General features: G+C 38.8%; 1 protein-coding gene across 2 annotated transcripts; it reads right to left on the reverse strand.

Moving 5' to 3' along the window:
- Nucleotides 1-14,353: 14,353 nt before the first annotated feature.
- LOC141602027 (uncharacterized) lies at nucleotides 14,354-18,064 on the reverse strand. 2 transcript variants are annotated; one of them, XM_074422357.1, is made up of 3 exons: nucleotides 17,740-18,064; nucleotides 14,750-15,673; nucleotides 14,354-14,648 (listed from the first exon to the last, which is right to left on the reverse strand). In XM_074422357.1, exons 2-3 carry the CDS (start codon nucleotides 15,657-15,659, stop codon nucleotides 14,614-14,616), a joined length of 945 nt encoding a protein of 314 aa, XP_074278458.1. In that variant the 5' UTR covers nucleotides 15,660-15,673; nucleotides 17,740-18,064; the 3' UTR covers nucleotides 14,354-14,613. The 2 variants fall into 2 exon arrangements, with proteins under 2 accessions (XP_074278458.1, XP_074278498.1); XM_074422397.1 differs by having other exon boundaries at nucleotides 16,309-18,064.
- Between the last annotated feature and the right edge of the window lie 8,295 nt (nucleotides 18,065-26,359).

The following is a 26,359-nucleotide window of genomic DNA, read 5'->3' on the forward strand; positions in this document are numbered from 1 at the left end:
TGTGTCGGGTAAACGGTGGTGTCGACCTTGGTTCCTTGTCGTATGGTTTGGGGGAGGATGAGTCGAACTTTGGGGACGAAGTTCTTTTTAAGGGAGGATATACCCGTCCTTTTAGGGACCCGTTGACCGACCTTGGGGACCTGTGGTAGTCTTTAGGAATTCATACAAGAGATGCCTTGTGTCATGATAGACTTTGGGGATGAGTGGTACTCGATCGAATAGAGGCTACTCAATCGAGTAGCTTAGGTACTCGATCGAGTAAGGGCCACTCGATTGAGTAAGTTGGCCACTCAATCGAGTAGCGTCTTTGCAGCGAGGGTTTATAATCGTGTTTTGATAGAACCGCAAATCATTTCCGCCTCCTTCCTTCAGACCTATGTGTCGCTTTCCTCCTTTCCCTTCACCATAATTCCTTCCATGGGAGCCTTTGAGGATGCTAGTGCCTTGAGGATGGGTTGCTTGAGTCGGGTAGCTGTCTTAACGCCGATTTGGGATGCGTAGGTATGTCAACATCATCATCGTTGTCATTGTTGTTCCTTGTAGGTTTGAGATGGTAGTAATAGGCTTGTGTGCTGTTTATATAGGGGTTTTGATTTGCTTGGTTGATATCATGTGGTTAAGCAAGGAATTGTTGCGGCTGGCTAAAGGTAGGTTCGCCTTCTCAGTTTCTGTTGGTTGTTTAGGGTATCGGTTGTTATTGTTGTTGTTGTGGTTGTTGTTGTTGTTGCTGTTGTCGTTGTTGTGATACAGCGGGTTGTGACTGATTGTCTGTGATTCTCGAGGTTCGTCCTCGGCTGAGTGGAGTCACTTGCGGGAGTGGCTTCACTCCCTAGTTTCGCCCTTCATGGAACCCGCCACTGGAGGGGATGTCCACATTAATGGGACAGGGTTTATCGCTCGGTTTGATGAGCGGGGATTTGGTGGGTACGGCTGCGGTCCCCCACTGGCAGGGCTGGTCTAGTGGACAGTCGGTGACGGTGATTGATTGGAGTGTTGTGGCTTGTGTGTGCGTTCTGTTGTGTCTGTAGTGAGTTTGCTGTTGTTGCTATTTTGTCCGCAGTACTGACCTTGTGTGGTTGTTTTCTTGTTTGCTTCTGTTGTGTCTGCCGTGATCCCTTAGGGTGAGCAGTCAGTCTTAGCAGGTGATATCTTGGATGGTAGCTGGAGTCTTGGTAGGATGAGTCTTCACGAGTCATGACAGAAGTAGTTTACATAGTGTTGATGAGTTGTATCGTTTGTATCAGTAGTTTTGGTTTAATCTCTTGTAAGATAATTATAAATGTTCTTTTATCGACTTTTTATAATTGTTTTCCTCGGACAACCGAGATAGTAGATAGTAACGCCTTCTTATGCTAGGGAAGGTCTTGCTAAGGCTCCTTGGTATATGGGGGTGTTATAAAATCACACATGCCAGACAACTGACATGAATACAATAAGAAAATCGGTTTAATAGTTATCCAACCTGATAGAAAATCTTCGAGTCACACGAGTCACACAAGCAATCAAATCGATCCTTTACAAATCCATAACCTACATATCATGATTATGTACAATTACTATATAACCAACCAACTAATCATGCACTTATCATATGCCCATCACATCCTAATCTTTTTGACAACTTCAAAGCTAAATCTCTAAATTTATCGTTTAACAGCACAGTTCAGTCTCACTATAACATTTATAATAAATTCAATACAAATCCAAACAATGCAAGACCAGTGGGGTTGGAACCCTAAGACACATATCTACATTTCTTGTGAAATAAAATTTCCACAAATTCAATACTCATCAAGGTTTTCTTGAAAGATTTATAAATACTGACGAATTCTGTCGTATAAAAATTATCGATTCATAAAACAAGTTTAACATATTATTTTTAAGAAAATCCAATGCCTAGCATCATTTAGACTCTTCAAATTTAATGTATGCAAAAGACTCAACTAAGTTTCAATTTATAAATTAGGTTTACGAAATAAACTTTAGACTACTAGTGCATTCGCGGATTCTCAGTCGACATGTTCATAACGAATTTATTCTCAAAAATCTAAAAGGCCAATTGTTACGACATTTTACAGTCCTAAACTAGACTTGAAAATAACCTAAGTCTATTCTTTACGTTTTCGAAGCAAACAACTTTAAAACGGTGTGATATTTTGTTCAAGACAACTTACTGATTTACAGAATTGCTGTAACTTTGTTTCTTTAACCTAATCATGTTTAACCTAATCTTTATGTAATTAAGCACGGCTTCTACCATAATTCTACTATAATTTAAGTCTTAACGATGATTAAATCTTAGAAAGATAAAAGGCAACTTACAAAGTAAAAGATTGAATCCCATGGAAGTAGATGCAAAATCACCAAATTAATAATTGCCCCATTCCCTTTTCCCTCTTTTCTCTCTAACTTTTATGTAATGTTGTAAAACTAAATAAGTGATTTATGAATAGGCTAGCATGTTATATATAGTAGTAAAAGTAATCATATGAAACTTCTAGGAAATTGCTTATTTATATATTATGTCATATTATTATATTATTATTTACCTAGTATTATATACTACCTTACAAGAAAACACTCCCTTGTTTATACTCATTTACACGCCTATCATAGACTATTTCTGACTCATTTTATATTTTATTAATTATTTCCGTCTCACAATCTAATCTCATAATTTAGTAAATATAATTTATAAATACATTTCACATTTTCACCGTTGACTAATTATTAACCAAGCCTTAAAATATGGAGTATTACAGTGATAACTAAGTGGTGTCTATATTCTTTTATCGCACTCTAAGCTCGTGTATGCTTAAGATGTGTTCACTTATTATTCTTCCATGCCCTCTTTTGTCATGTTATCTGTGTTAATATGTGTTTTAAGTTCATTCTTGCTTTCTTATATCAAGCTACACATGTTGACATGTATGTTTATCGTTCATTCTAGCTATCTCATGTCACGTTAGCCATGATAACATATTTGCGTATAGCTCCTTTTTACTTTACCTATTAAGTTATCCATGTTAACACGTATGAAGTATGTTTATCCATCTTTTATCTTGTCATGTTAATCATATCTTGTATTCATTATGCTTTGCCTTGATTATGTTCTTATCTATGTTTGTTTTGATATAATATGGCTGGGAGGACCTTGAGTTACTCCCCACTGGCTGTGACGTTCATGTTAACATGAATGACAGGTGATAGTGTTGCTTCTTGGGGGTGAAGACGTGTGAGCTAGCAACCTTTGTACTTACAACGAATGACCTTCCTCGTTGTAGTTTAGAATCGTACTTGGTTTTATAAACGTACTTTAGTTAGGGATTAAGATCCCGATCACCTAGCTAAGTTGTATTTTGTATAAAAGCTTTGTTAAACTCAACTTTTTGGTTTGTATATAGTGAATCCGCGGTATTTTTAAAATGTTTTGAAAAGTTTTTCATTTTTAAAAATCGTTTTTTTGTTTTCCAACGCACTGTCATACTGAATGTCGATTGGACGCTGGGAGTCCGAGACATGTTGTAGTCCTATAATCATCGGGTGTTTATACGACTCCGCAGATACATGGGTATCTACCGTGATACGATATCTAATAAGAGATTTTGGGAATAGAATTATGAAGTTTGAGATGATCAAATTACATGGAGTATGGATTATTTTAAGTAATAGGCAGTGGAAGTATCTAGGAAATTTTTAGTAATGTTTGGTGGTAAACCTACTTAAGAGTGATAGTTTACGTGTGATATGATGAACGATGGTCATATTATTGTGCCGACGTCGGTTCATGGGGAGTGCCATTTTGTGAGATAGAGGAATGAGATGTGTTTTTGAAAGTTCGTTGTGTGGTTGAGAATTTGGGATTTTAAAGGAATTTGTTACGAGTATAGAATGAACTCTTGTAAAGAGGTTGTGCTATCGGTCCAGAGGTATTATGGATGAGTTCTATTTATAACAACTACGATGTATAGTTGTGGATTTAGTAATGCCAGGGTTGGTCTTCGGGGGTACGAAGTTGAGAATGTGATATGTAATGCATATGGGTCCAATTCGGTTGTTTGAGGTATTTTGACTACTTGTGTTGTATAGTGTAAGCGGCTAATTTGAGTATGTATTTACAACGTATGAAAGTAGTTGTGTGAGACCCCGAACCTATGAGTGGTAGTATTGGCGTTGTTCATAAGGTTGTCTTTTAATTATGCTGTGAAATATCCATGTTATGCATCGTGATCTGGTTGTCAATTGTTTATTTGAGTTGTAATGTTGTTATGGTTCCCTGCGAATAATGTTGTGCGGGAACCATGTTCAAGAGACTGTATAAAGTGTGATGACCAATGTGGCTATTGTGTTACGCACTTCGGTGCAGTTGTTGGTGGCGGTGTTGCGATGCCGTCACCGGTTGTGGTGGACGAAACGGAATGGTTGTGAAACGAATTTTGAAATATTATGTTCATTCTATCATTGTCATATGGATTGGCATTGTGTTTTCAGTACTATTGTTTGCCTTCTGTAATTACCTGCTTGTGCATGAAAGAGTAGAGTATATAAATAATGGATTGGAAATTCTAGATATGGTTGTTATATTAATATATTTTCACAAATAGTTGTTTATGAGGCATAGTTGTTGGAGTACTTACGAACCTTATTTAGATGAATCATTTATAAACTTGTAGTAATAAGTAGTTAGCGGAATATGTGTCATCTTGAGTTAGAAGCTACGTGTGGCTTATAATCTTTTGTTGACATCGTAGGGATGGAGTGTTAGAGATGTATGTCATATGCGAGTTTGGTAAGTGATAAAAGAACTGTGGAGGATCCCATTTGTGTGGAGAGAATCTCGGTTCAGGTTTTATGTAGTCGGGTTAGGTGCGTGATCTGCGGAGGATATTGTTGAGTGGTAAGGTAAAGGGTTAACCGAGTGGATTGTGCCGAGAGATTTTTCCATCAACCTTAGGTGGTGAGAGGAATTATCAGAGATCTTACAATGGACATAAAGAGTATTACATGTGGGAGTAACTATCAGTGTTGATATTAAAGCGATAAACGGTTATTAACGAGACTGGATAGTGGGAACGAATTGAAGTAGCTAAGGATCTAGTACTGGGTGGACATTTTGTGGTATACACCGTTTACCTAATTATGTTATTGAGGTATTATTAAGCATGAAACATGATGGAACTTAGGTGTAGAATCAAGTATTGTGGACATGGGCCACAAGCCGGTCTGCGGGCAAGAGCTGCCTACCGGTTCGTAGTCACGGGCCACCTACACGCCAAGCCAAATTGTGGACATGCAGCGGTCCTTTGAAAGCCACGCTCGGTGGCGTAAAAATGCTTTCGGCTGGATCGCTTTAGATCGGTCGGTTTCGTCTCGGCAAAGGTCTCGAAACGATGTTGAGATGTTCGGGGTCGCCACCAAGCATTTGTGGGATGCTTGGAACCCATTCGAATCCACTGTATACCTAGGTCAATCAAGGCAAAAAAGCAGTCTTGACATAGGTACTAAAGATAAGGACTCGTCCCCCTTTTAGCATTCTATGCCTAAAATGACTCTCGTACGCCATGGATAAGGCCATCTACTATCCAAAGGCTCTGAGTAAGGGGTGAGGGTACATATTGGGAAGCCCGTTAATCGGACACCCAATCCCGCCCGCGTTAGCGGCCTCTACTGATCAATCGTGATTGTTTAAGTGCAAGAGTTGATAAAACGGTAAATGCATGAATGCGCATCCAAAAGTTTAACCTAACATGTGAGAATTTCCTAAGTTCGTTTGTTTATCCATGTACCAAGAAATTGGTGTCAAAGTTGGATTTAGATTGATTTGCATGTGAAAACGGAAATTAAACATCTATTTACCAAATTCGGATTATGATGCTTAACACGATTCGATTGTTTAAAAAAGGTGTCAAATGACAAAGTGTAAAAACATAAGGTTTTTTTTTTTTTTTTTGGGTAAATGTAAGCTTTCCATTAAAGATCATAAAACTCCAACATACAATATTAAGGCATAGTTTTAACTAACTTCTTTAAGTACAACTAATTAACTCCATCCATTTAGTTACACTTATACTTTTCCTGCCTAGATTACAATAAGATAACCGAGAACGGACATCATTCTTAACCTTCAGTACAAGTAAATCAGGTCTCAGCACTACTTGATCACAACGGCTTATATTCCTGCATAACCAAATATGATAGACCAAAGAGGTCAAAATGACCCCAATGATCTGCTTCATCCCCAAGGACCTATACCTGGCAGAGATCCACCATTGCACACAATCCTGAGTTGGTAAACGAATTTTGCACCATTCTGAAATGAGCTTACAGCAGATTGCACTATATGCACATTGAAAAAACAGATGAGAGTGGTCTTCAGTAGCCACTCCACACAAAAAGCATTGATTTGTCTGTGTCAGCTGCATACGTTGCAGCCTATCCTGGGTAAGCAACTTCCCATGAGCCATAACCCAGGCTACAAAACCATGTTTAGGCACCACCCAACAATTAGTGGACCATGGATGCCACCATACATCCTCAGTATCAGGTACCAGCCATTTATATCCCTGACTAACAGAGTACTTTTGAGTACTGCGTGCAGAATCAAAAAGATAATCCTTCATCAGTTCCTTGGCTTGGCATATGTTCCTCCAAGCCCAGCTAGTATTGGCAGTAGGTGTATACTCCTTCCATGTGTTCTGCTTAATATATATAGCATGAACCCATTTAACCCATAGGTGGTCTTCCTTGTGTTCAATCCACCAGACATACTTTGCTAGAGCTGCCACATTCCAGTGTAGTAAATGTTTGAACCCTAGCCCACCTTTCCTTCTAGGCATACATAGTTTCTCCCAGGCTACCAATGCAGGGCTTGCCTTGGACTCCTTTCCATGCCATAGAAAGGTCCTGCAAATAGCCTCAATTTTCCTAATAACCGTCTTTGGGATTATGAATATTCGTGCCCAATAATTATGTAGGACACTGAAAACAGTCTTGATCAAGACAACCCTTCCTGCATAAGAGAGATGTCTTGTCCCCATACCTTTAATCCTGCTAACCATATTCTCCACCAAGCACTCACAATCCAATACAAAAAGCCTCTTAGGAGATACTGCCATTCCCAGATACTTAAAAGGTACAGCACCCCTTTGAATGCCAGTAAGCCTAACAACTTCCTGGATCAGGTCCTCATCCATTCCATTACAATAGAAATTTGATTTATCACTATTCATAATAAGGCCTAATGCTTTAGAGAATAAATTAAATGCATTCAACATCAGGTTAATGGAAGCCCTCTCACCTTTGCAAAAAAGAATGGGATCATCTGCAAAGCAAAGATGAGAGAGCCCAATCCTATTGCAAAGAAGGTGGTATCTGAAAGCAGGATGCTTCTGAGTAATCACAAGGACTATGCTCAAATAATCAAGACAAAGAGTGAACAAAAGTGGGGACAATGGATCACCTTGCCTTAACCCCCTCTTCCCTTTGAAGAAACCAAAAACTTCACAATTTAATGCAATTGAGTAAGATGGTGTAGAAACACATTGCATAATAATGGTCACCATTAACTCAGGGAAGCCCAAAAACTGCAGTAACTCTTGCACAAAGGACCATTCAATAGAGTCATAGGCCTTTTGCATATCCAATTTCATCAGTATTCTGGGAGAGCAAGATTTTCTCTTATATAACCTGATGAGGTCCTGACATATTAGTATATTACCCACAATATCTCTACCCTTAACAAAAGCCCCCTGAGAAGTGCTCACTATATCAAGTAAAATTCTCCCCAATCTTGTACAAATCACCTTGGAGAGACATTTATAAAGGGTATTGCAGCACGCAATAGGCCTAAACTGCTTCACATTATCAGGCACAGCAACTTTAGGAATCAAAGTGATAACTGTGTTGTTGCATTGTTTTAAAAGTTTCCCAGTCTGAAAAACTTTTTGGACAGCAGGAGTGACCTCCCCTCCTACCAACTCCCAACAATCCTTGAAAAATTGGCTACTATAGCCATCAGGTCCAGGAGCTTTTGTTCCTGGAATATCAAACATGGCTGATTTAACCTCCTCATGAGTCACAGGAGCCATTAGAATCTCACAATGACTACTAGTCAGACATCTTCCATGTCTCACCACATACCTCTTTACTGGGATAACAGGCTTAGAGGATCCCAATAAAGAGATATAATAATCTTCAAAAGCAGCTTTAACTTCATCATGTTGAATGCACAAAACACCCTTCATGTCTTTGATTTGGTACACTCTATTCCTAGCTCGCCTTCTCTTGATGCTAGTGTGGAAGAAGGAAGTATTTTCATCACCTTCCTTCATCCAATTAATCAAACTGATCCATCATGTATTTGGATTAACCGTAATCGGGATCGTCCTAGACAAATGCTAAAATGAAACAGAATAGTGTCAGGCAGCTCCATGGGGCGCGAGCCTATTGGCGAGGGAAAGGGCTCTGCCCAGGTTTTAAAATATGAAAACAGACGGCCTCTTGGGGCGCGAGTCAGACGACGACCCAAGGGGCGTCTCCTGGTTGTTAAAAAGGTTGTTTAAAACCGTTTTTTGTGATTAATGATTTGCAAGTATGATTTGCATGACTCGGAATAATTACTATTATATTAGTAATATTCGTTGTTGAATTTTCAAGTTTGAAAAGCATAGTAAAATGTGTAAAAGGAAAATTTTTGATTTGAACTAATTATGTTAAGTTCAATTATTTGTCATAAGTCAAGTTTGTCATCGTACTCGGATTAAATCAACATGGTATAAATAACCAAGGATGATTATGAATTATGACTAATATGTTTGCAAGTGTAAATAAATGAGAAAAATGGTAAATAAAAGAAAAGGGTGTTAAAATACCCATTAAAATATAATTAGCCAATAATATCATCGAGTCACGGAATAAACCGTCATGGTATAAGGAACCGAGGATGATTTTTGTAATGGTCGAAATATTTGTCATAAAAATGAAATTAAAATGGTAAAAACCGTAAAAGGAAAGAAGTAAAAACAAAAGAAAGTGTTGAAGGAAAGACGGACTCAAACACATTTGAGTCTGACCTGGACACCCACAAGAGGCGCGAGCCTCCCTGCATAGCAAGGAGCTTCTGTCTCAGGCCAAAACTCGGTTTTGGCTCGTCTAACCTATATTTGAATCGTGTTATGCATTGTTCATGCTTATGAACTCATAAAAACAGTAAAGGCATGAAATAAATGAGTTATTTACACCCTCAAACTTACGTGTATTGATGTTTACAAGATAGATGACTTTAGAGACGGTTTTCTTGTTGTGACTACTCACGATCAAAGAAGTTTAAAAGAGTGCCTTAAAAAAAGGATTTTGTTTTGAAAATATGTTGAAAATATGTTGAAAATATGTTAATTAAAACATGTTGATTGATGAATTGAGTTAGTCAAATGGGTCAGTCGAATGCACGGCGACGGTACCAAACAAAATGTGTAAGGCTTGTGTTTACGATCGGTAGGTCGTAAACACGTGTCGATTTTGTGACTTAGGAAGTCGAGTCTAGAAGTTTAAGGGAGATGTGAGGGGGCGGAAACTCGCGTGAATATTGTGGTGTGTGAAGGGTGGTATTTATAGAGAAATGTAGGGTGGTAGCTGAAAGATCATAGATCCTAATTAGACTCTTTAATTAAAAACAAATTATCTCATAATATGTTTATTTAGTGATCTATGTAACATGCATGCAAATATAAAAGCATAAAATTAAAGATTAAGGAAAAACAATTTCCTTACATTGATATTTATGGTAATATGGGCACAATCAAGATCTCCTATCTTGATTGTTCTTGAGCTTAAAACAAAAGGATGATCCTCCTAGAAAAACTTTCAAAAATAAAGTCTCCTCCAAGTTGCACCCAAGAACAAATCACCCAAAATAATCTTACAAGTATTAACTAGATACTTGTAAAATTAACCCTTGATAATATTTGTAATATTACTAACACTCTTAGTAATAATATTTTTGATTACTAACTTCTTAGTAAATTATGTATAATAATTTTAGAGAGAAAGACCAAGTTTTGTTCACATGCAAAAGTGAAATAATGAAGTGTAGTAAAAATGAACAAAAGATGGAGTATAAGTAGAGGCAGTGGCGGGTGGAGTGTGTGGTAGTGGAGTGTAGGATTCATTTTCCTTATTTTATTGTCCAACACATTATGACACACAAAATGATCACATGAGAATTATGGAAGAAAAATAAGCAAAGTGTAATGATCATGATCATCCACTACACTCCATTTATACGGTCCAATGTCCCATTTACGGGTCCATTTTGGTTCTTATATTTGTCGCACAAATACGTGTAAATTTTATTTAAACATCGTTTCATGTTTAAATGCTTCCAATTAATTTCGTCCAAATCACTCCGTAAATATACGTGTATCGCTACACATATTATTTACGTACTAATATTAATCACATTAATCAATTAGTACAATTTTAGTGAATTAACAATTAATTAACTAAAACCCGTCTCCCATAATATATTATTCAATTATCACATAATTAAATAATAACTGTCGTGCCTCGAGTTCGCAACTCGAAATCTCTCTAAAATAATCGACTAACCTCTTAGTCTATAAATCAAGGGATTAAATAAATTGAATCTCATACAATTAATTAGTTATCAATTGGGGTTCGTTCCTTTGGGTGTGACCGAAAGAGGTCAGTTGATCACCGTCGTCTCACGACAATAACGTCAAACTCTAGTCAACCAACCGTTATCGATTTACGTTAATTAACTGACGAGGATCAAATAATTAAATATCTGATGATATTCCTTTAATGAGATTTATTATGTAAACGCACTATTGTGGAGGACACTAACTCCAACAATCTCCCTCTTGTCCGACACAAGGTGTGCGCTACCAATTCTCTTGTCTGTTTTAATCTCCCACTCAATGCAAGGTGTCTTTCAGGTCGCACTTGCATATGAACATATCGCGAGTGGTTTTCTCGATCGGGAGTGTGACTACCTAACCGGAAAAATCTCTCACAGATTACTTCCGAGCGTGGCCACGCATTTGTAGTCGTTAACTCCTCGAGTGGCCTTGAGATATGGTTACCCAACGTGGGTGGACAATTCCTGTATGCCCAATCTATCCTATTGCACAGTATAGATGACCATGACCTAGTAAATTCCCTTAGGCCTTCTTTCACGGCACGACCTAGGACAAAAACCAAAGTCACTCGGAAACTGCACTTGCTCAGATAATAGTCTCCAGTCAAAAGAATCGACTCATAGGAACATCTTAGAGATCCCTGCCACGACCAAGCGTCTATAATAGAACTTAGGGACTCTCTAAATGGTCACTATCCGGCAAAGTGTCACACACTCTGCCTATGTAATCGACTAGTCATCACATATGACCTCATGGTGTTGAACAACCATCAATCGACTTACAATCTAGTCACTCCGAGACGTCACCTCATTAAGTGACTAGGGACAAAATATAATGTTCATCTTATTCACTTGAATAGTGTTCAACATTGTCTCCACAACTTATTCAGATAAACAAGGTATTTAAAATTTAGTCATACTAAATAAAAGATTCATAAAAGAATGAATGCGAAAACAATGAATGTGATTATCATATATATAATAAGAGATACACTATCCAATTATTACATATCCATAATCTAAAGAAAATCTGATACTCGTCTCAATCCCATTGCGATGACATGACCATCATGTTTAGCCTTTGATAAAGGCTTGGTTAAAGGATCAGCAATATTATCATCTGTTCCAACCTTACAAATGTCAATTTCCTTCCTTTCCATATAATCTCTAATTACATGGTATTTCCTTTCAATGTGTCTAGATTTGTTACTAGACTTCGGCTCTTTGGCCTTGAAAAATAGCTCCATTGTTATCACAATATAGAGTGATAGGATCTTCGGCGGAATGGACTACTCCTAGTCCCTCCATGAATTGCCTAATCCAAACAGCTTCCTTCGCAGCCTCAGACGCTGGAAGGTACTCAGCCTCTGTTGTAGAATCCGCAGTAAAGCTTTGCTTGAAGCTCTTCCAGCAAACAGCTCCTCCATTTAGCATAAACACATAGCCGGATTGGGATTTCATATCATCCCGATCGGTTTGGAAACTTGCGTCCGTGTAACCTCTTACACGCAAATCACTTTCTCCTCCAAACACTAAGAACGAATCCTTAGTTCTTCTCAAGTACTTAAGGATGTTCTTTACGGCTATCCAGTGACTCTCACCAGGCTTGGCTTGATAACGAATTATCATGCTCAAGGCATACGCAACGTCGGGACGAGTGCAAATCATAGCATACATGATAGACCCAACAGCGGAAGCATAAGGGACGGTCTTCATGTGTTCAATCTCCTTAGGGGTTGAGGGAGACTGTGACTTGCTCAAAGTAATCCCTTGACCCATAGGTAGAAATCCTCTCTTGGAGTATTTCATATTAAACCGGTCAAGAACTTTGTCAATATAAGCTTCTTGACTCAATGCTAGTATCCTTTTGGACCTATCTCTATAGATCCGGATACCTAAGATTCGTTGTGCCTCTCCCAAGTCCTTCATCTGGAAGTGTTTTCCTAGCCACTCCTTAACGGAAGTGAGCGATGGAATATCATTCCCGATGAGCAATATGTCATCCACATATAGGACAAGGAATACAACCTTACTCCCACTAAACTTCATGTATAAACACGGTTCTTCCACACTTCTAGTGAAACCGTATTGTTTAATAACATGATCAAAGCGATGATTCCAACTCCGAGATGCTTGCTTAAGACCATAGATGGACTTCTTAAGCTTACACACCTTCTTAGGGTTAGATGTATCCACAAAACCTTCAGGTTGTATCATGTACACCTCTTCTTCTAGAATCTCATTCAAGAAGGCGGTTTTGACATCCATTTGCCAAATATCATAATCATGAAATGCGGCAACCGCTAAGATTATCCTAATGGACCAAAGCATAGCAACTGGAGCGAAGGTTTCGTCATAGTGTAAACCATGAACTTGGGTGAACCCTTTTTCTACCAATCTAGCTTTGTAAACATCTACATGTTTATTCACGCCGAGCTTAATTTTATATATCCATTTACACTAAAGGGGTCGCACTCCCTCAGGTAAATCCACCAAGTCCCATACTTGATTCTCGTACATGGAATCCATTTCGGACCGCATGGCTTCTAGCCAAAGCGAGGAGTCGGGACTAGACATGGTAGGTAGTGGGTTCATCACTTTCCAAAAGTAACAAAACACCACCCTCTTCGATGTTACCAATGTAGCGGTCAGGTGGATTAGAAATCCTACTTGACTTTCTAGGAACAATTACCATTTCAGAGGAAGAGGGAATGTTATCCTCCACGTTCTCCTCTACCTCATTCTCAGTTTGTGGCTCTCGAACTTCGTCAAGTTCAAATTTTGAGTTTATTTCTAGGAAGACAGCATCACGAACCACAAACACTTTGTTCTCGTGTTTATTGTAGAAGTAATAGCCACGTGTTTCTCTTGGATATCCTACAAAAAGACATTTGTCAGACCTGGGTGCAAGCTTTTTGTCAGACTTGATCTTGACGTACGCTTCGCAACCCCAAATACGCATGAATGACAAATGAGGGACTTTCCCTGTCCATATCTCATATGGAGTCTTATCGGCCACTTTAGTCGAGCTTCGATTTAGTGAAAATATTGCAGACAAGAGGGCAAAACCCCAAAATGAACTAGGAAGCTCAGTTAGACTCATCATAGACCGAACCATGTCTAATAAAGTTCAGTTTCTCCTTTCGGCTACACCATTTAGTTGTGGTGTGCCAAGAGGAGTCCATTGTGATACTATACCACAATCTTTGAGGTGTGAATCAAATTCAGTATTTAGATATTCACCACCACGATCGGATCGTAGTGTCTTAATCTTTTTATCCAATTGGTTCTCTACTTTATTTTGAAACTATTTGAACTTGTCAAAAGCTTCACTCTTGTTCTTCATTAAGTAGACATACCCATATCTACTTAAGTCATCAGTAAAAGTAATGAAGTAGTGAAAACCTCCTCTAGCGGTGATGGTTAATGGTCCACACACATCCGTATCTATGAGAGCCAAAACCTCACTAGCTCGTGTCCCTTTTCCCACAAAAGGTGCACGAGTCATCTTGCCTAGAACGCAAGACTCGCATGTACCATAAGATTCGAAACCAAATGGTTTGAGCACTTTTGATGAAGCAAGTCTCTTAATGTGTCTTTCGTTTATGTGGCCTAAACGACAATGCCAAAGGTAGGATTTGTTTGGATCACCCGTTTTGAGCTTTTTAGTTTCTACATGATAAACGTCATTAACATCATTTAAAACATAAATGCCTCCAATTGAAATGGCCTTGCCATAAACCACATCATTTAAAGAAAAAGTACAACTATTGTCCTTAATCATAAAACAAAAGCCTTCCGCGTCTAACGCGAAAATGGAGATGATGTTCTTGGTTAAAGTTGGTACAAAATAACACTTATTTAAATACAACTCTAGACCACTAGCTAAATTGAGCACATAGGTCCCCACGAAAACGGCCGCTACTCTAGCTCCATTGCCCATGCGAAGATCCACATCACCTTTTGCTAGTGCTCGCACGTCCCTTAAACCCTGCAAATTATTACAAAGGTGAGAGCCACATCCGGTATTAAGTACCCAAGGGGAAGTGCAAGCATAATTAACGTCTATCACATAGGGAGAGGATATCATACCAATAGGCGTCACACGCCCTTCCTTGAGATCCTCCAAGTATTTGGGACAAATCCTCCTATAATGCCCCTTCCCATTACAATGGAAACATTCGGCCTCGGAGAGTTTGACACTTTTTTCCTTGGGATTGCCATTCTCAACGGCCTTCCCCTTTCTCTTGTTATGTTTCTTTGACGATTTCTTGAATTGGGACTTTTCCTTCCCTTTTCCTTTCTTAACTCCAAGGGACATGTTCTTTAACTTCATGGTTAAAACATCCCCGTTGTCACTCCCACTAGCTTCCATATCCCTCTCGGCTTGGGTGAGGGGTGCATGAATTTTATGATAACTCTTATCCATGCCATTCATGTTGTAGTTCACCCTGAAGTGGGTAAACTTGGTGGGAAGTGAGTGGAGGATACGATCCACCACAAGAGTCTTAGGAATCTTACACCCTAGACGCTCTAGGATGTCGACATATTCGACCATTTTGAGTACATGGGGACCAACCTTTTGGCCCCTCTCAAGCTTAGCTTCAAAGAAGTGTGCCGCTGCATCGTATTGACGGACTTTAGGTGTGTGTGAAAACATAGTAATCATACGAGTGAATATCTCGTACGCATTTAAAGAAATGCATGAAAGCTTGAGTTTTGGGGACATCGACCATATCAACACATTCTTGATATCATTCGACATCCTCACATGGTCATCATAGGCGGTCCGCACCGCCGATGAAGCCCTTGGACCGGGCTCGATGGGAGGAGCATCGGTCAAGTAAGTGAGCACGTTGTCGGACAACGCGGTGCTTTTGATGTTGGATTCCCATTCAAGAAAGTTACTACCGTCATCTTTTAAGATACATTTGTCCATTACGGACCTTAGCCATGAATCTTTGCCTAGTGAAGTAGTCGATGGAGTTGATGAAGTTGCCATTGCGAATTAAAATTCTACAACAAATAAGGAAATATTAACATCCATTATTTTTAAAAAATTACTTGTGAAAACATGTTTAACAAGTTTTAGCATTTATATAATGATCTCCCACTAAATTATATAAATGATTCCAAGACCCAAATTTTAAACAAAAATGAGCATCGCTTGGGCGAAACATCCCATAATTGTGTAAATTCGGTAAGTCACGTTGACTAATTCTACCTCTAGAACTCTTGGTCGACGAATTTCCTTAAATCCATCTACTAGCCCCGGAACACAAGACCGTCTTATATCCCGTTGAGTCCAACCAATTTTGGCATGTGATAACCGTTTACCACCCTACTTACCCAAGGTGAAAAGAGAACACCCCGCTTGGGCGAGCGTGGCTCTAATGAACAAGAGATTCATAGGTGTTAGTAATTGGTAAGGCTAATCTCAATTTTAGTTATGTGAGAGATCTTGTCAATTTTAGTCATAAATTCCCTATAAGTGAACTAAGTCGGTGAATGTAAATGACGTAAATTGACAACCGCGAAAATAAAATGCATGTGAATGACGATTTTGGCATGCGCGAAAATAAAACAAGCAAGCAAATAAGCATATGAAAAATCCTAGTATGGCCACCTAGTAATAAAAACTAGACTATTACATTTCGGAAGCCAACTCCTTGGTCCCTTGCCTCTTCATTCCAAAAGTGGCTCCTTCTTGTGGGATTTGGAACACCTTCCAAAAATAGACTCCGTCTCGATATAATCCGTCTTTTGGAAACGCCGGTAAGAACAACTATTACAATTGAATTACATAGCTATTCCTATTATACATTAATTAATAAAATAAATAAAACTATTAATTAATTACAAACCGATGATACGAGATCGTATTTAATTACAAACAAATCGATATTCCCATTCATTTCGGGTAATAACGATTAAAATAAACTATGTCATACTAGGTACAACAAGATAAATACTTTAAATAAATGACAATCATTCATTCAACTTAAATAAATATGCTTAAAATGCTGTAAAATGATGCCAAAATCGCCCTATCTATCAATCGTTGGTATCCATCTCGGTTTTTGTGGATTTAATCAATTTTAACATGTAAAAATCAATAATCAACTCTTAAATCTCATTTAAGTCCAAACTAATTGTCCAAACTGTTTTGGAGCTCAAAATTACTCCTCACTAATTTTATGATGAAGAATTAGTTTGATTTGGTGATATTTTGCTAATTTAATCGGTAAAATCATAATTTTTAAGTAAAAATCCAAAATAATTGAAACATTACCCAAAAAATTGAAACTTTGAGTATTCTGGAACACTCCCAAGAACACCAAAATGTCAGAAAAATTGCCCCAAAAATCCGGATAAAATTTATGAAGAAAAAGATCGATATTTATCGGTTTTTAACCACTAAAACCAATAAACATCAAAACAAGGTGAAATCACATTTTAAATTTCACTTTTAACTTTTAAATAATATTTTTAAATGTACATAAATTTATCAAGGGCAGGAACAATCGTTTCAAAATTATGATAAATTTATTTCACTTTTATCGACTTTTATCTCATAACATCAATAAACATGCAAAACTTCAAAACAACCTTCAAAATTTTGCATACAATCTGTAGAAAACAAGCATGATTCACCATAAAAATTTCATGACCCGAATCAACATTTAACTATTTTTAGTCAATTCTTAACTAAAATACGGCATTTTGACTCGGTTTTCTACCAAAAATCATTAAAAATAGCAAAATAACTTCATAAATCACCACAATTTACCACAAATCTTTTGAGATCATTAGGTGTGCATGCCCCAAATATTTCGTGCTAAAACCTCTTCTAACACAATTTTTGAGTTTTTATAAATTATCTCATAATTTATTAATATGCTTAAAATCAACATGCAAATTACAAGCCTAAGCTCTGATACCACTTGAAAGATCATAGATCCTAATTAGACTCTCTAATTAAAAACAAATTATCTCATAATATGTTCATTTAGTGATCTATGTAACATGCATGCAAATGTAAAAGCATAAAATTAAAGATTAAGGAAAAATAATTTACTTACATTGATATTTATGATAATATGGGCACAATCAAGATCTCCTATCTTGATTGTTCTTGAGCTTAAAACAAAAGGATGATCCTCCTAGAAAAACTTTCAAAAAGAAAGTCTCCTTCAAGTTGCACCCAAGAACAAATCACCCAAAATAATCTTACAAGTATTAACTAGATACTTGTAAAATTAACCCTTGATAATATTTGTAATATTACTAACACTCTTAGTAATAATATTTTTGATTACTAACTTCTTAGTAAATTATGTATAATAATTTTAGAGAGAAAGACCAAGTTTTGTTCACATGCAAAAGTGAAATAATGAAGTGTAGTAAAAATGAACAAAAGATAGAGTGTAAGTAGAGGAAGTGGCGGGTAGAGTGTGTGGTAGTGGAGTGTAGGATTCATTTTCCTTATTTTATTGTCCAACACATTATGACACACATAATGATCACATGATAATTATGGAAGAAAAATAAGCAAAGTGTAATGATCATGATCATCCACTACACTCCATTTACACGGTGCAATGTCCCATTTACCGGTCCATTTTGGTTCTTATATTTATCGCACAAATACGTGTAAATTTTATTTAAACATCGTTTCATGTTTAAATGCTTCCAATTAATTTCGTCCAAATCACTCCGTAAATATACGTGTACCGCTACACATATTATTTACGTACTAATATTAATCACATTAATCAATTAGTACAATTTTAGTGAATTAACAATTAATTAACTAAAACTCGTCTCCCATAATATATTATTCAATTATCGCATAATTAAATAATAACTGTCGTGCCTCGAGTTCGCAACTCGAAATCTCTCTAAAATAATCGACTAACCTCTTAGTCTATAAATCAAGGGATTAAATAAATTGTATCTCATACAATTAATTAGTTATCAATTGGGGTTCGTTCCTTTAGGTGTGACCGAAAGGGGTCAGTTGATCACCGCCGCCTCACGACAATAACGTCAAACTCTAGTCAGCTAACCGTTATCGATTTACGTTAATCAACTGACGAGGATCAAATAATTAAATATCTGATGATATTCCTTTAATGAGATTTATTATGTAAACGCACTATTGTGGAGGACACTAACTCCAACAGTAGCAAGTCAGTTAAGTTTTCTTGCTGGCCAAAGGCATGCCTAAAGAGGCGCGAGCTACTTAGTGACTGAAAGGGGTGTACTGTCCCTTTCAGAAATTTGGATTTTGTATTTGTTCTAACCAATGTTTTATTGGTTGTGATTTGTGGTCTTTGATGATTGCTTAGCCATGTCAGCTTGATCTTGGGTGTTATTTGGGGTAGGTATTTTGTGTCCTTGACTCGGGTTTTACCCGTGTGAGTCGGGATTTGAATTTCGAGTCGGTTTTTGGCTCGGTGTCGGTTTTGACTCTAATTATGGTCATTTTAATGCAAATGATGTGATAAAGACATTCATGGCATTATTTTCGACATTCGAGATTTGGTTTGACTCGGGTTGACTCAGGTTGACTGGAGTTGCGGTTTTCTGAGTCGGTTTTGAGTCTGAAGACGGTTTTAACTCTAAATAGTGTTATTTTAATGCAAATGAAGTTAGAAAACCATTTTTGAAATCATTTTTCATATCCGAGTAGTGCATTAAACTGTCTCATGAATAGCCAATCCACGCACGCATATCAAAAACACGTTATAGTCCGATCATCATCGGGTGGTTTTTGGAAGGTGCAGATACTGGGTATCTACAAGTATATACTTGAGTGTCGATATCGTTAAAAGAATGAGTGGTGCTTGCGGTATTACTTATTTGGAGTACTCTCGGTATTACTTATCTGGAACAAATGGAGTCATAAAGTAGTGTTGTAGTTGTGTATAATTGTGGTAGTATTGATGGTGTTGAGTATGAGCGAAATTTGGTGTGTTGAGCGTGATCGAACTTCGGGGACGAAGTTAATATTAAGGAGGGAAGAGTGTAAAATTTAATTTCATGGATGTCCTTGCTTGGTGAATGGCATTAGTATTGGGGTGTTAGGGAGACTGTGGTGTTAGTATTGTGGAATGCATAATGATGGCGATAGGTTGAACGTGATGACGGTTGTAATGCTTGGGAGTCGGCGTTGGATTAGAGGATTAGTAGTGTTGTTGTTATGGAGCTTGATAAGTAGTACTAAGGGCATTGCGGTAGTGTGAGTTGTGTGTGAGGATCACCTTTCCCGTAGAGTTTGTGCTATGAGTTGTCGAGACCTCTTTTCGTGGTAGTGTTGCTTGGCTTTGTGAAAGGAGAGTAAGGTTGATGGCGTTTTGTGCAAGTCGGGTGAGAATTTTGGGGATAAAGTTCGTTTTAAGGGGGGAGACTTAATACACCTCAGTTTTAGGGAGCACTAGGTCGAGTAAGAGAGTGTACTTGACCGAATGGTCCACACTCGGCCGAGTGTGGTGGACCGAGTGCGTTCTGGGTTTAACCTAGGCCGTGACTAGGTGGCAGTTGGCCGAGTGGCTGGTGCACTCGACCGAGTGCAGTGCATTCGATCAAGTGACCAAGCGCTCCGGTTCAGACCCAAAAATGCGGGTCTCGGTTTCGTGTTGCTATATATATACCCGTGAATAGTGTTTTGCCTCTCTCTCTATGATCCCTACAACACTCTCTAACTCCCTCAAACCCCCTCTAAACCTTTCCTATCATCTTAGGGGACTTAGCTTGGATTTGAAGATTCAACATCATTCTTCATATTTTATTTGCCTATTTCATATTGTGAGTCAAGATCTACCCTTTTATCTCTCATATCGTTTTCCTAACCCTAGAAATTGGGGGAATTTTGGGGTTTTGTTATTTGGGTATATTAATTGTCGATTTAGGTAATTCGATAGTGGTAATAAGTAATTATATGTATTATATTGTTGTAGGACATGGTTGTGATAGGAAGTACTTGGTTAATTATAGGAAGAGACTTGATGGAGGAGGAATTCTAACAAGTTGCTTGCTTTATGAGAGTGTGCTAAAATGTAGGGTTTTCCTTACTCGGTTTCAATAATATGAATGTTTACATATGTTATTGTTGTTGGAATCGCATTATAACATGATAACGTTGATTGTTGTTAGTTTCATATTGTGTTGGAATTACATTATAGCATAATATGGGTAGTTGTTGTTAGTCTCAGAGAATGGTGGAAATTACATTATAACATGTTAATGGGTAATGGTGTCTTAAGAGAATGTTATAATTGTTGGAATTGCATTATAACATGAGAATGAGTAATTGTGCCTTAAAGAGTTGGGGTAATTGTTGGTTCATATATTCATGGTATATTGGAGGTTCATGTCGAATGTGAAAGTGTCTTACTTGACATATTGCAATGCATATTGTGTACATGTGGATGTTGGTGTATGTTAGTGGGCGTTGGAGGTTGTTGGTGGAGTTGTGTTGGTGGTGGTACTTCGGGTGCGCCCCAGATATCTTCGTGGAGATGTGGCCGGAGGAGACTAGTGATCTATGTGCACCTCATTCATTGTATTGTATTGTTTTTATATCATGTCATGACTATTTGTATTATTGTAACTAACTCGTGTTGGTTATGTGTAAACTATCACCTTCTTTAATTGTGGTGGCATGTGATGATTGATATGACATTTCCGATCATATTGGGAGCAATTTGGAGTACAAGTTTGTATTTGACAATCGGGATATGGGTCGTGCCACGGACTTACGGAGTCGAGTCGAGTAGTCACATGTTAGTAGATGTAGATTTGTTTAGAAAGATTGTAGTAGTTGAGACATTTTGCATTGTATAATACATTGTATGTAATTCACTAAATATGTATCTTAACAAAATGTTACTTAATTGCAGTTCCGATTCACTGCCTTGAGAAACCGAGATGGTGATACTCCCGATTACCTTGACCGGGTAAGAGGAGTGTTACAGTAACTTATACGATTAGAAGTTTTTGAGGATTTTGATTTAATAACATACAAAGTAAGAGAACGAGGGAGCGGTAGGTAGAGGTCTGGTGGTCGAGTGAAGGGCGGTATATAGAGGTGGCGCGCAATGGTAATGGTGATGGTGGTGGAATGAAGTTAATGTTACGGTGACGTGTGACACGTCTCTCGTGTACCTGTCAAAAATAAACTAACTAAACTAACTATATAGCTAGGGAAGTCAGGTCGATCTCCACAGGGAGGGAAGATATCTGTAGAATTCCGTCTATTTGGTCACAAATAGGAGGGGGGGTTGTTTGAATTGTTATCTAAACTACGAGGTTTAAAGGAAGGAGAAATAAAGGGAAAGAGCAGTAAAGGAAAGAAATAAGGATTAAACTATCAGAAAGAGAGGGACATGTCAGGATTTTGGTTCACTACGGCAGTTCAGTGACTCAGCTGTAAATGACTCAGACGAATTAATGCGAGACGGATACGGGAAAGGTCCTTTCGGTCCACTTTCTATCCTAAAATACCACTAACTTAACGTTCATTCTCGCCAGGGTAGTCTACTGTTCATAGCAGGCTTATTTAGTCCAATCTTTCGATCTAGGATTAATTTTAGCCAGATTAAAGGATGACTCAGAAGCGTGCACTCAACTAAGTCGAATAAATATAATTAAATTGCTATGGTAACAGGGTCTCATAATCCATTCATCTAATTCATTTACTACATCGTCACTTTCCTACCGCAGATCCCCTAATCCCAACATGAAAGAGGTTTAGCTACTCATGTCGCTAATTAAACTAACAGCAGATAAATTTCCAACAATAAACATTATGAAATAAACAATAAATTGCATAAAGGTAAATTAGGGCAGAAGAATAAATGTAACGAAACGAAGAATTAAAGCAAACAAGAGATTAATTATTAATAAGAGAAGAGAAAGGAATTACAATCAAGCGAATCCGGCGTAAAGAACACAAAATCCGAGTGAAATAAATCCGAGAACAAGGTTACAGTGAAGAGGAATAAGCAACGCAGTAAAGTTTTCAGTAGTAAATTTAGATTAATCAAAAGATAGATAAAAGATGATCAAAGAGCCTCCTAATAACCTAGTTAACGTAGGTTTAAATAGGAAAGCAATAAAGTTTTGCGAAATAAAACATAACACGGGCTAATTAAAGCCTATAACAGCGAAACCACTCGATCGAGTGGATTAAAACCACTCGATCGAGCAAATCCTCAGCAACAACTACTCGATCGAGTAGAAAGTTACTCGATCGAGTAACCCATCTTCCTGCAACTTAAGGATCGAGTAGAAATCTACTCGATCGACCATCCTGGGACGAAAAACCACTCGATCGAGTGGTAAAACTGCTCGATCGAGTCCTTTATCTTCAAATCAACTCAAGTCCGTCATCGACTACCTCGTAGTGCGTGCCTTCACGCTTCCCAACGCAGTATCTCACTCTGGAAAATCCCGTCTCCTCTAAATGCATGCAAAAAGGACGAAAAAGAGTACGATTCCACTACTTTCGCGTTCATTTCTACAAAATGGACAAAACGAACCAAAGCAGCCAATTCGGGGCAAAATACCATAAAAACAGTATAAAAATACATAGAAATACGTGCTGAAATAGGCTAAAAAGACTATATATTATGCACGTATCAAATCTCCCCAAACCGAACCTTTACTCGTCCTCGAGTAAACTAAAATGCAACTAATGGAACGGAAATAATAACTCAGAGCTAGCTTAACTTGTCTACTTGAACCAATTTAATGCAACAAAAACTAACAGTTATAGCTAAGCAGTCAATACGCAAACGAATTATAGGCTGTTCAGAAATATAGCCAACCTATCGACCTTGCAAGACCAATAAAATCGGACTCTCTCGTGGTCACTCTTCTCTCATGAAGCAAAGGGTGAATATTATATGTAAAAGAGAGAAGAAAAGATAGTCACTCACCTAACTGCGACCTACATAGCATGCATGCAACAAAAATAAAAGACAATTCAAGTACTAATGCACACACTCCAACCAATAATGTCCGTCACAGCCGAGGGCTTACAAAAAGTATGGGAATAGTGAGGTTACAGGTGAGAAAGGCAAAACATGTTATGGAAATGTGGAGGTAAAAGCGTCAAGCTAGTTCCTAACAGGACCATAATAAACCATCTGAATCTCAACTGACTGAAAAACTAAGTACAAGTGCCCTTCATTTGGCACACAACTCACTAAACTCAAACACAACCTCCTCAAAAATATAGAATAAGAATGGAGGAGTCAGACGGTCACAAACGTTCCTTTTTTAATACCGTCTAAATGAACTAACTCAAATAAATCAACTCTTTTTTTTCAAACTTTCTTTCTTTCTTCTTTTCTCACGTTTCCAGCCTATTTTCATTTTTTTTTCTTTTCTTTTTCTTCCTTTCACGTCTTTCTTTTTCTTTTCAATCATTTTTTTTCAATTCCTTCTTTTCTTGTTCCTCCTTCCTCTATACTTACACCAACTCCAAAACAAGAAATACGGGCCAAACTGCAACGGAAAAACATACCACAAAAGAACATACTAACTAGCTTGACTAGGCAGGCTTAGTTTGGGATGTAGCTAATGGGTCAAAAAGGCAAATTTTGGCTTATGTGGAGCTAAATGGGTGAAAAATATAAAGAAAGGGAAATTTGCAAGCACCTCCCTGCATGTGACACCAACCACAAACCCGAATATGTGCATCTGACGAGAAATTGAATGTCATAAAAGTGCAAAAATGATGAACATGCTATGCAAGGAGTACTACTCTCAATTCCTAATGAACTGGTCATGAATGTCACCAGTTATGGGCTCTAAAACTCAGAATTTATCAAGTAGTTTGCCAATTTATCAGGTCAAGTCTAAACAGTCAGCTATATTTGAACAGAAACTCGTAGACTATGCGTATGACAAAGCTAATAACCATCAAAAGAAGTGCAAGGCTCAAGTAAATTGACAAGTTATAGTGCATTATCATCATGGAAATCTACCGTTCCGACTCAACCTATATGCAAAAATAAACGTGAATATTTTTGAAATTTTTGAAATTTTTCAATTTTTTTGGATTTTTGATTTTTTTTAATGAAATAAACAACAATGCAAGCTGAAAAATAAACGTGAATGCAAAACAAATGCAAATGCAGACTCAAAAGGATGAAATACCCTCCCCAAACCAAAACGGACAACGCCCTCGTTGTCCTCCAGCATACACCAGCAGATATATACAGGGGAACGGGAATATACAACCGATAATAAATAAAAACAATAAATATAAAGGAGACAAAATAAAAGATTAAGAGATACATACAAAATGCGAACTTCCCCAAACCAGCCAGAAAACTGGGGAAGTGAGTAGACCAGTAGCTACTCGTCGTCGTCGTCGTCGTCCACCAATGTGTACTCCGGATCTCTCTCCTCCTCTCTCCTCCTCTGCTCCTCAGCACGAGCTCTCTCCACTGCCACCTCAGGGTCCTCGTCCTCCTCCTCGTCAGCAGACTCCGGGTACCCCTCAGGTGGGTACCGGTAGAAGGAAGGGTGTGGCCAACCCTCTGGGATCGGACGGTGTCACCGCAAGTGGTACTCGTACAGAGGGTGTAAAGCAAGAGCCAAATCCCTCTCCATACGAGCCTGACGCTCTGCAACCTCAAGCAACAAACCGTAAACGGCGCCCCCTTGGTCCAGGACCGCGGGCGCCACAAAGGGAGGAGGTGGTACGAAAGTAGCCGGTAGGACCGGCTGAGCCTGTGTCTGGTCAGTGGCAGAGGGAGTAGGAGTGGTAGTAGTAGTGGGAGTAGGGGTCGGGATGGGAGTAGCCGTGGAAGGCTGGGTACTCTTTGAAGGTGTGGACCCCTCTCCAGTCTCAAGACGCCGCTTCTTGGCGGCGGGTGCAGCAGGAGCAGGTCGGAGTGGAAGGAGAAGGTCAGGCAGTGGTGGCAGACGGGCGCCCCTAGCAACAGTGGGCAAGGGCTCTAGACGGGGGAGAGTCTCACAAGGTAAGTGAACAGACAGGAAGCCGTCTATCTTCCATGTCCGTAGTCCGGGGTCAGCCAATGCTTTGAGAAAGCATGGCATCCAGACTCAGTAGCCTCTCTCCCTCGAGGTACTGCAAGTCACGAAGCCAAACGGGGAAAAGGCGGCGGGCAAGAATGGTGGCTATGCCACCGCAAGCAATAGTTCCCGTCTCCTTCAGCCCCTGGCTCTGAAGGTACTGGGCGGTCAAGTAAGCTATGTTGAGGGTAAAAGGACCCTCGCAGTCGATGTTTAGGTAACCGTCCAGGATGGAGAGCTCGGTGTTTGTCATGTTGTTCGGCTCCTTTCGGCCGAAAATAGTGCTCCCCATCAATCTAAGAAAACAACGGACAGGGGGAAGGTGGACCTGATGGAGCTTTCGCTCCCTAAAAGTGGTCTGGGCCAGGGTCCGCCAAAGCTGACGATGGACCTTCCTAGGGGCAGCAGTCTCGCCCGTAGAGGTAACGCCAAGTAACCTACCAAACTCCTCTAAGGTCATCGGAAAAGTCCGGTTAAACAACCGGAAGGACACTGAAGAGCTAGTGGGGTCAACATCGTGTGCCCCTGAGGAGAAGGTAAAGGAGCTGAGAAACTCAAGGCTCAGCTCTAAAAAGGTACGGCCGCTCATAGTGATGAGTCCGGCCATCCCCGTGCCCCGTAGTAAAGCACAAACCGACTCGTAAATGC

This window comes from Silene latifolia, chromosome 1 (genome assembly GCF_048544455.1).
Source record: "Silene latifolia isolate original U9 population chromosome 1, ASM4854445v1, whole genome shotgun sequence".
NCBI classification, from domain to species: domain Eukaryota; kingdom Viridiplantae; phylum Streptophyta; class Magnoliopsida; order Caryophyllales; family Caryophyllaceae; genus Silene; species Silene latifolia.

Bases quoted from the DNA above. Each gene is read 5' to 3' on its own strand.
- LOC141602027 (XM_074422357.1), bottom strand. From the start codon at position 15,659: ATGGCAACTTCATCAACTCCATCGACTACTTCACTAGGCAAAGATTCA. The intron at 14,649-14,749 runs GTATGATATCCT...AATAATTTGCAG, and splicing joins AGGGCGTGTGACGCCTATTG to GGTTTAAGGGACGTGCGAGC.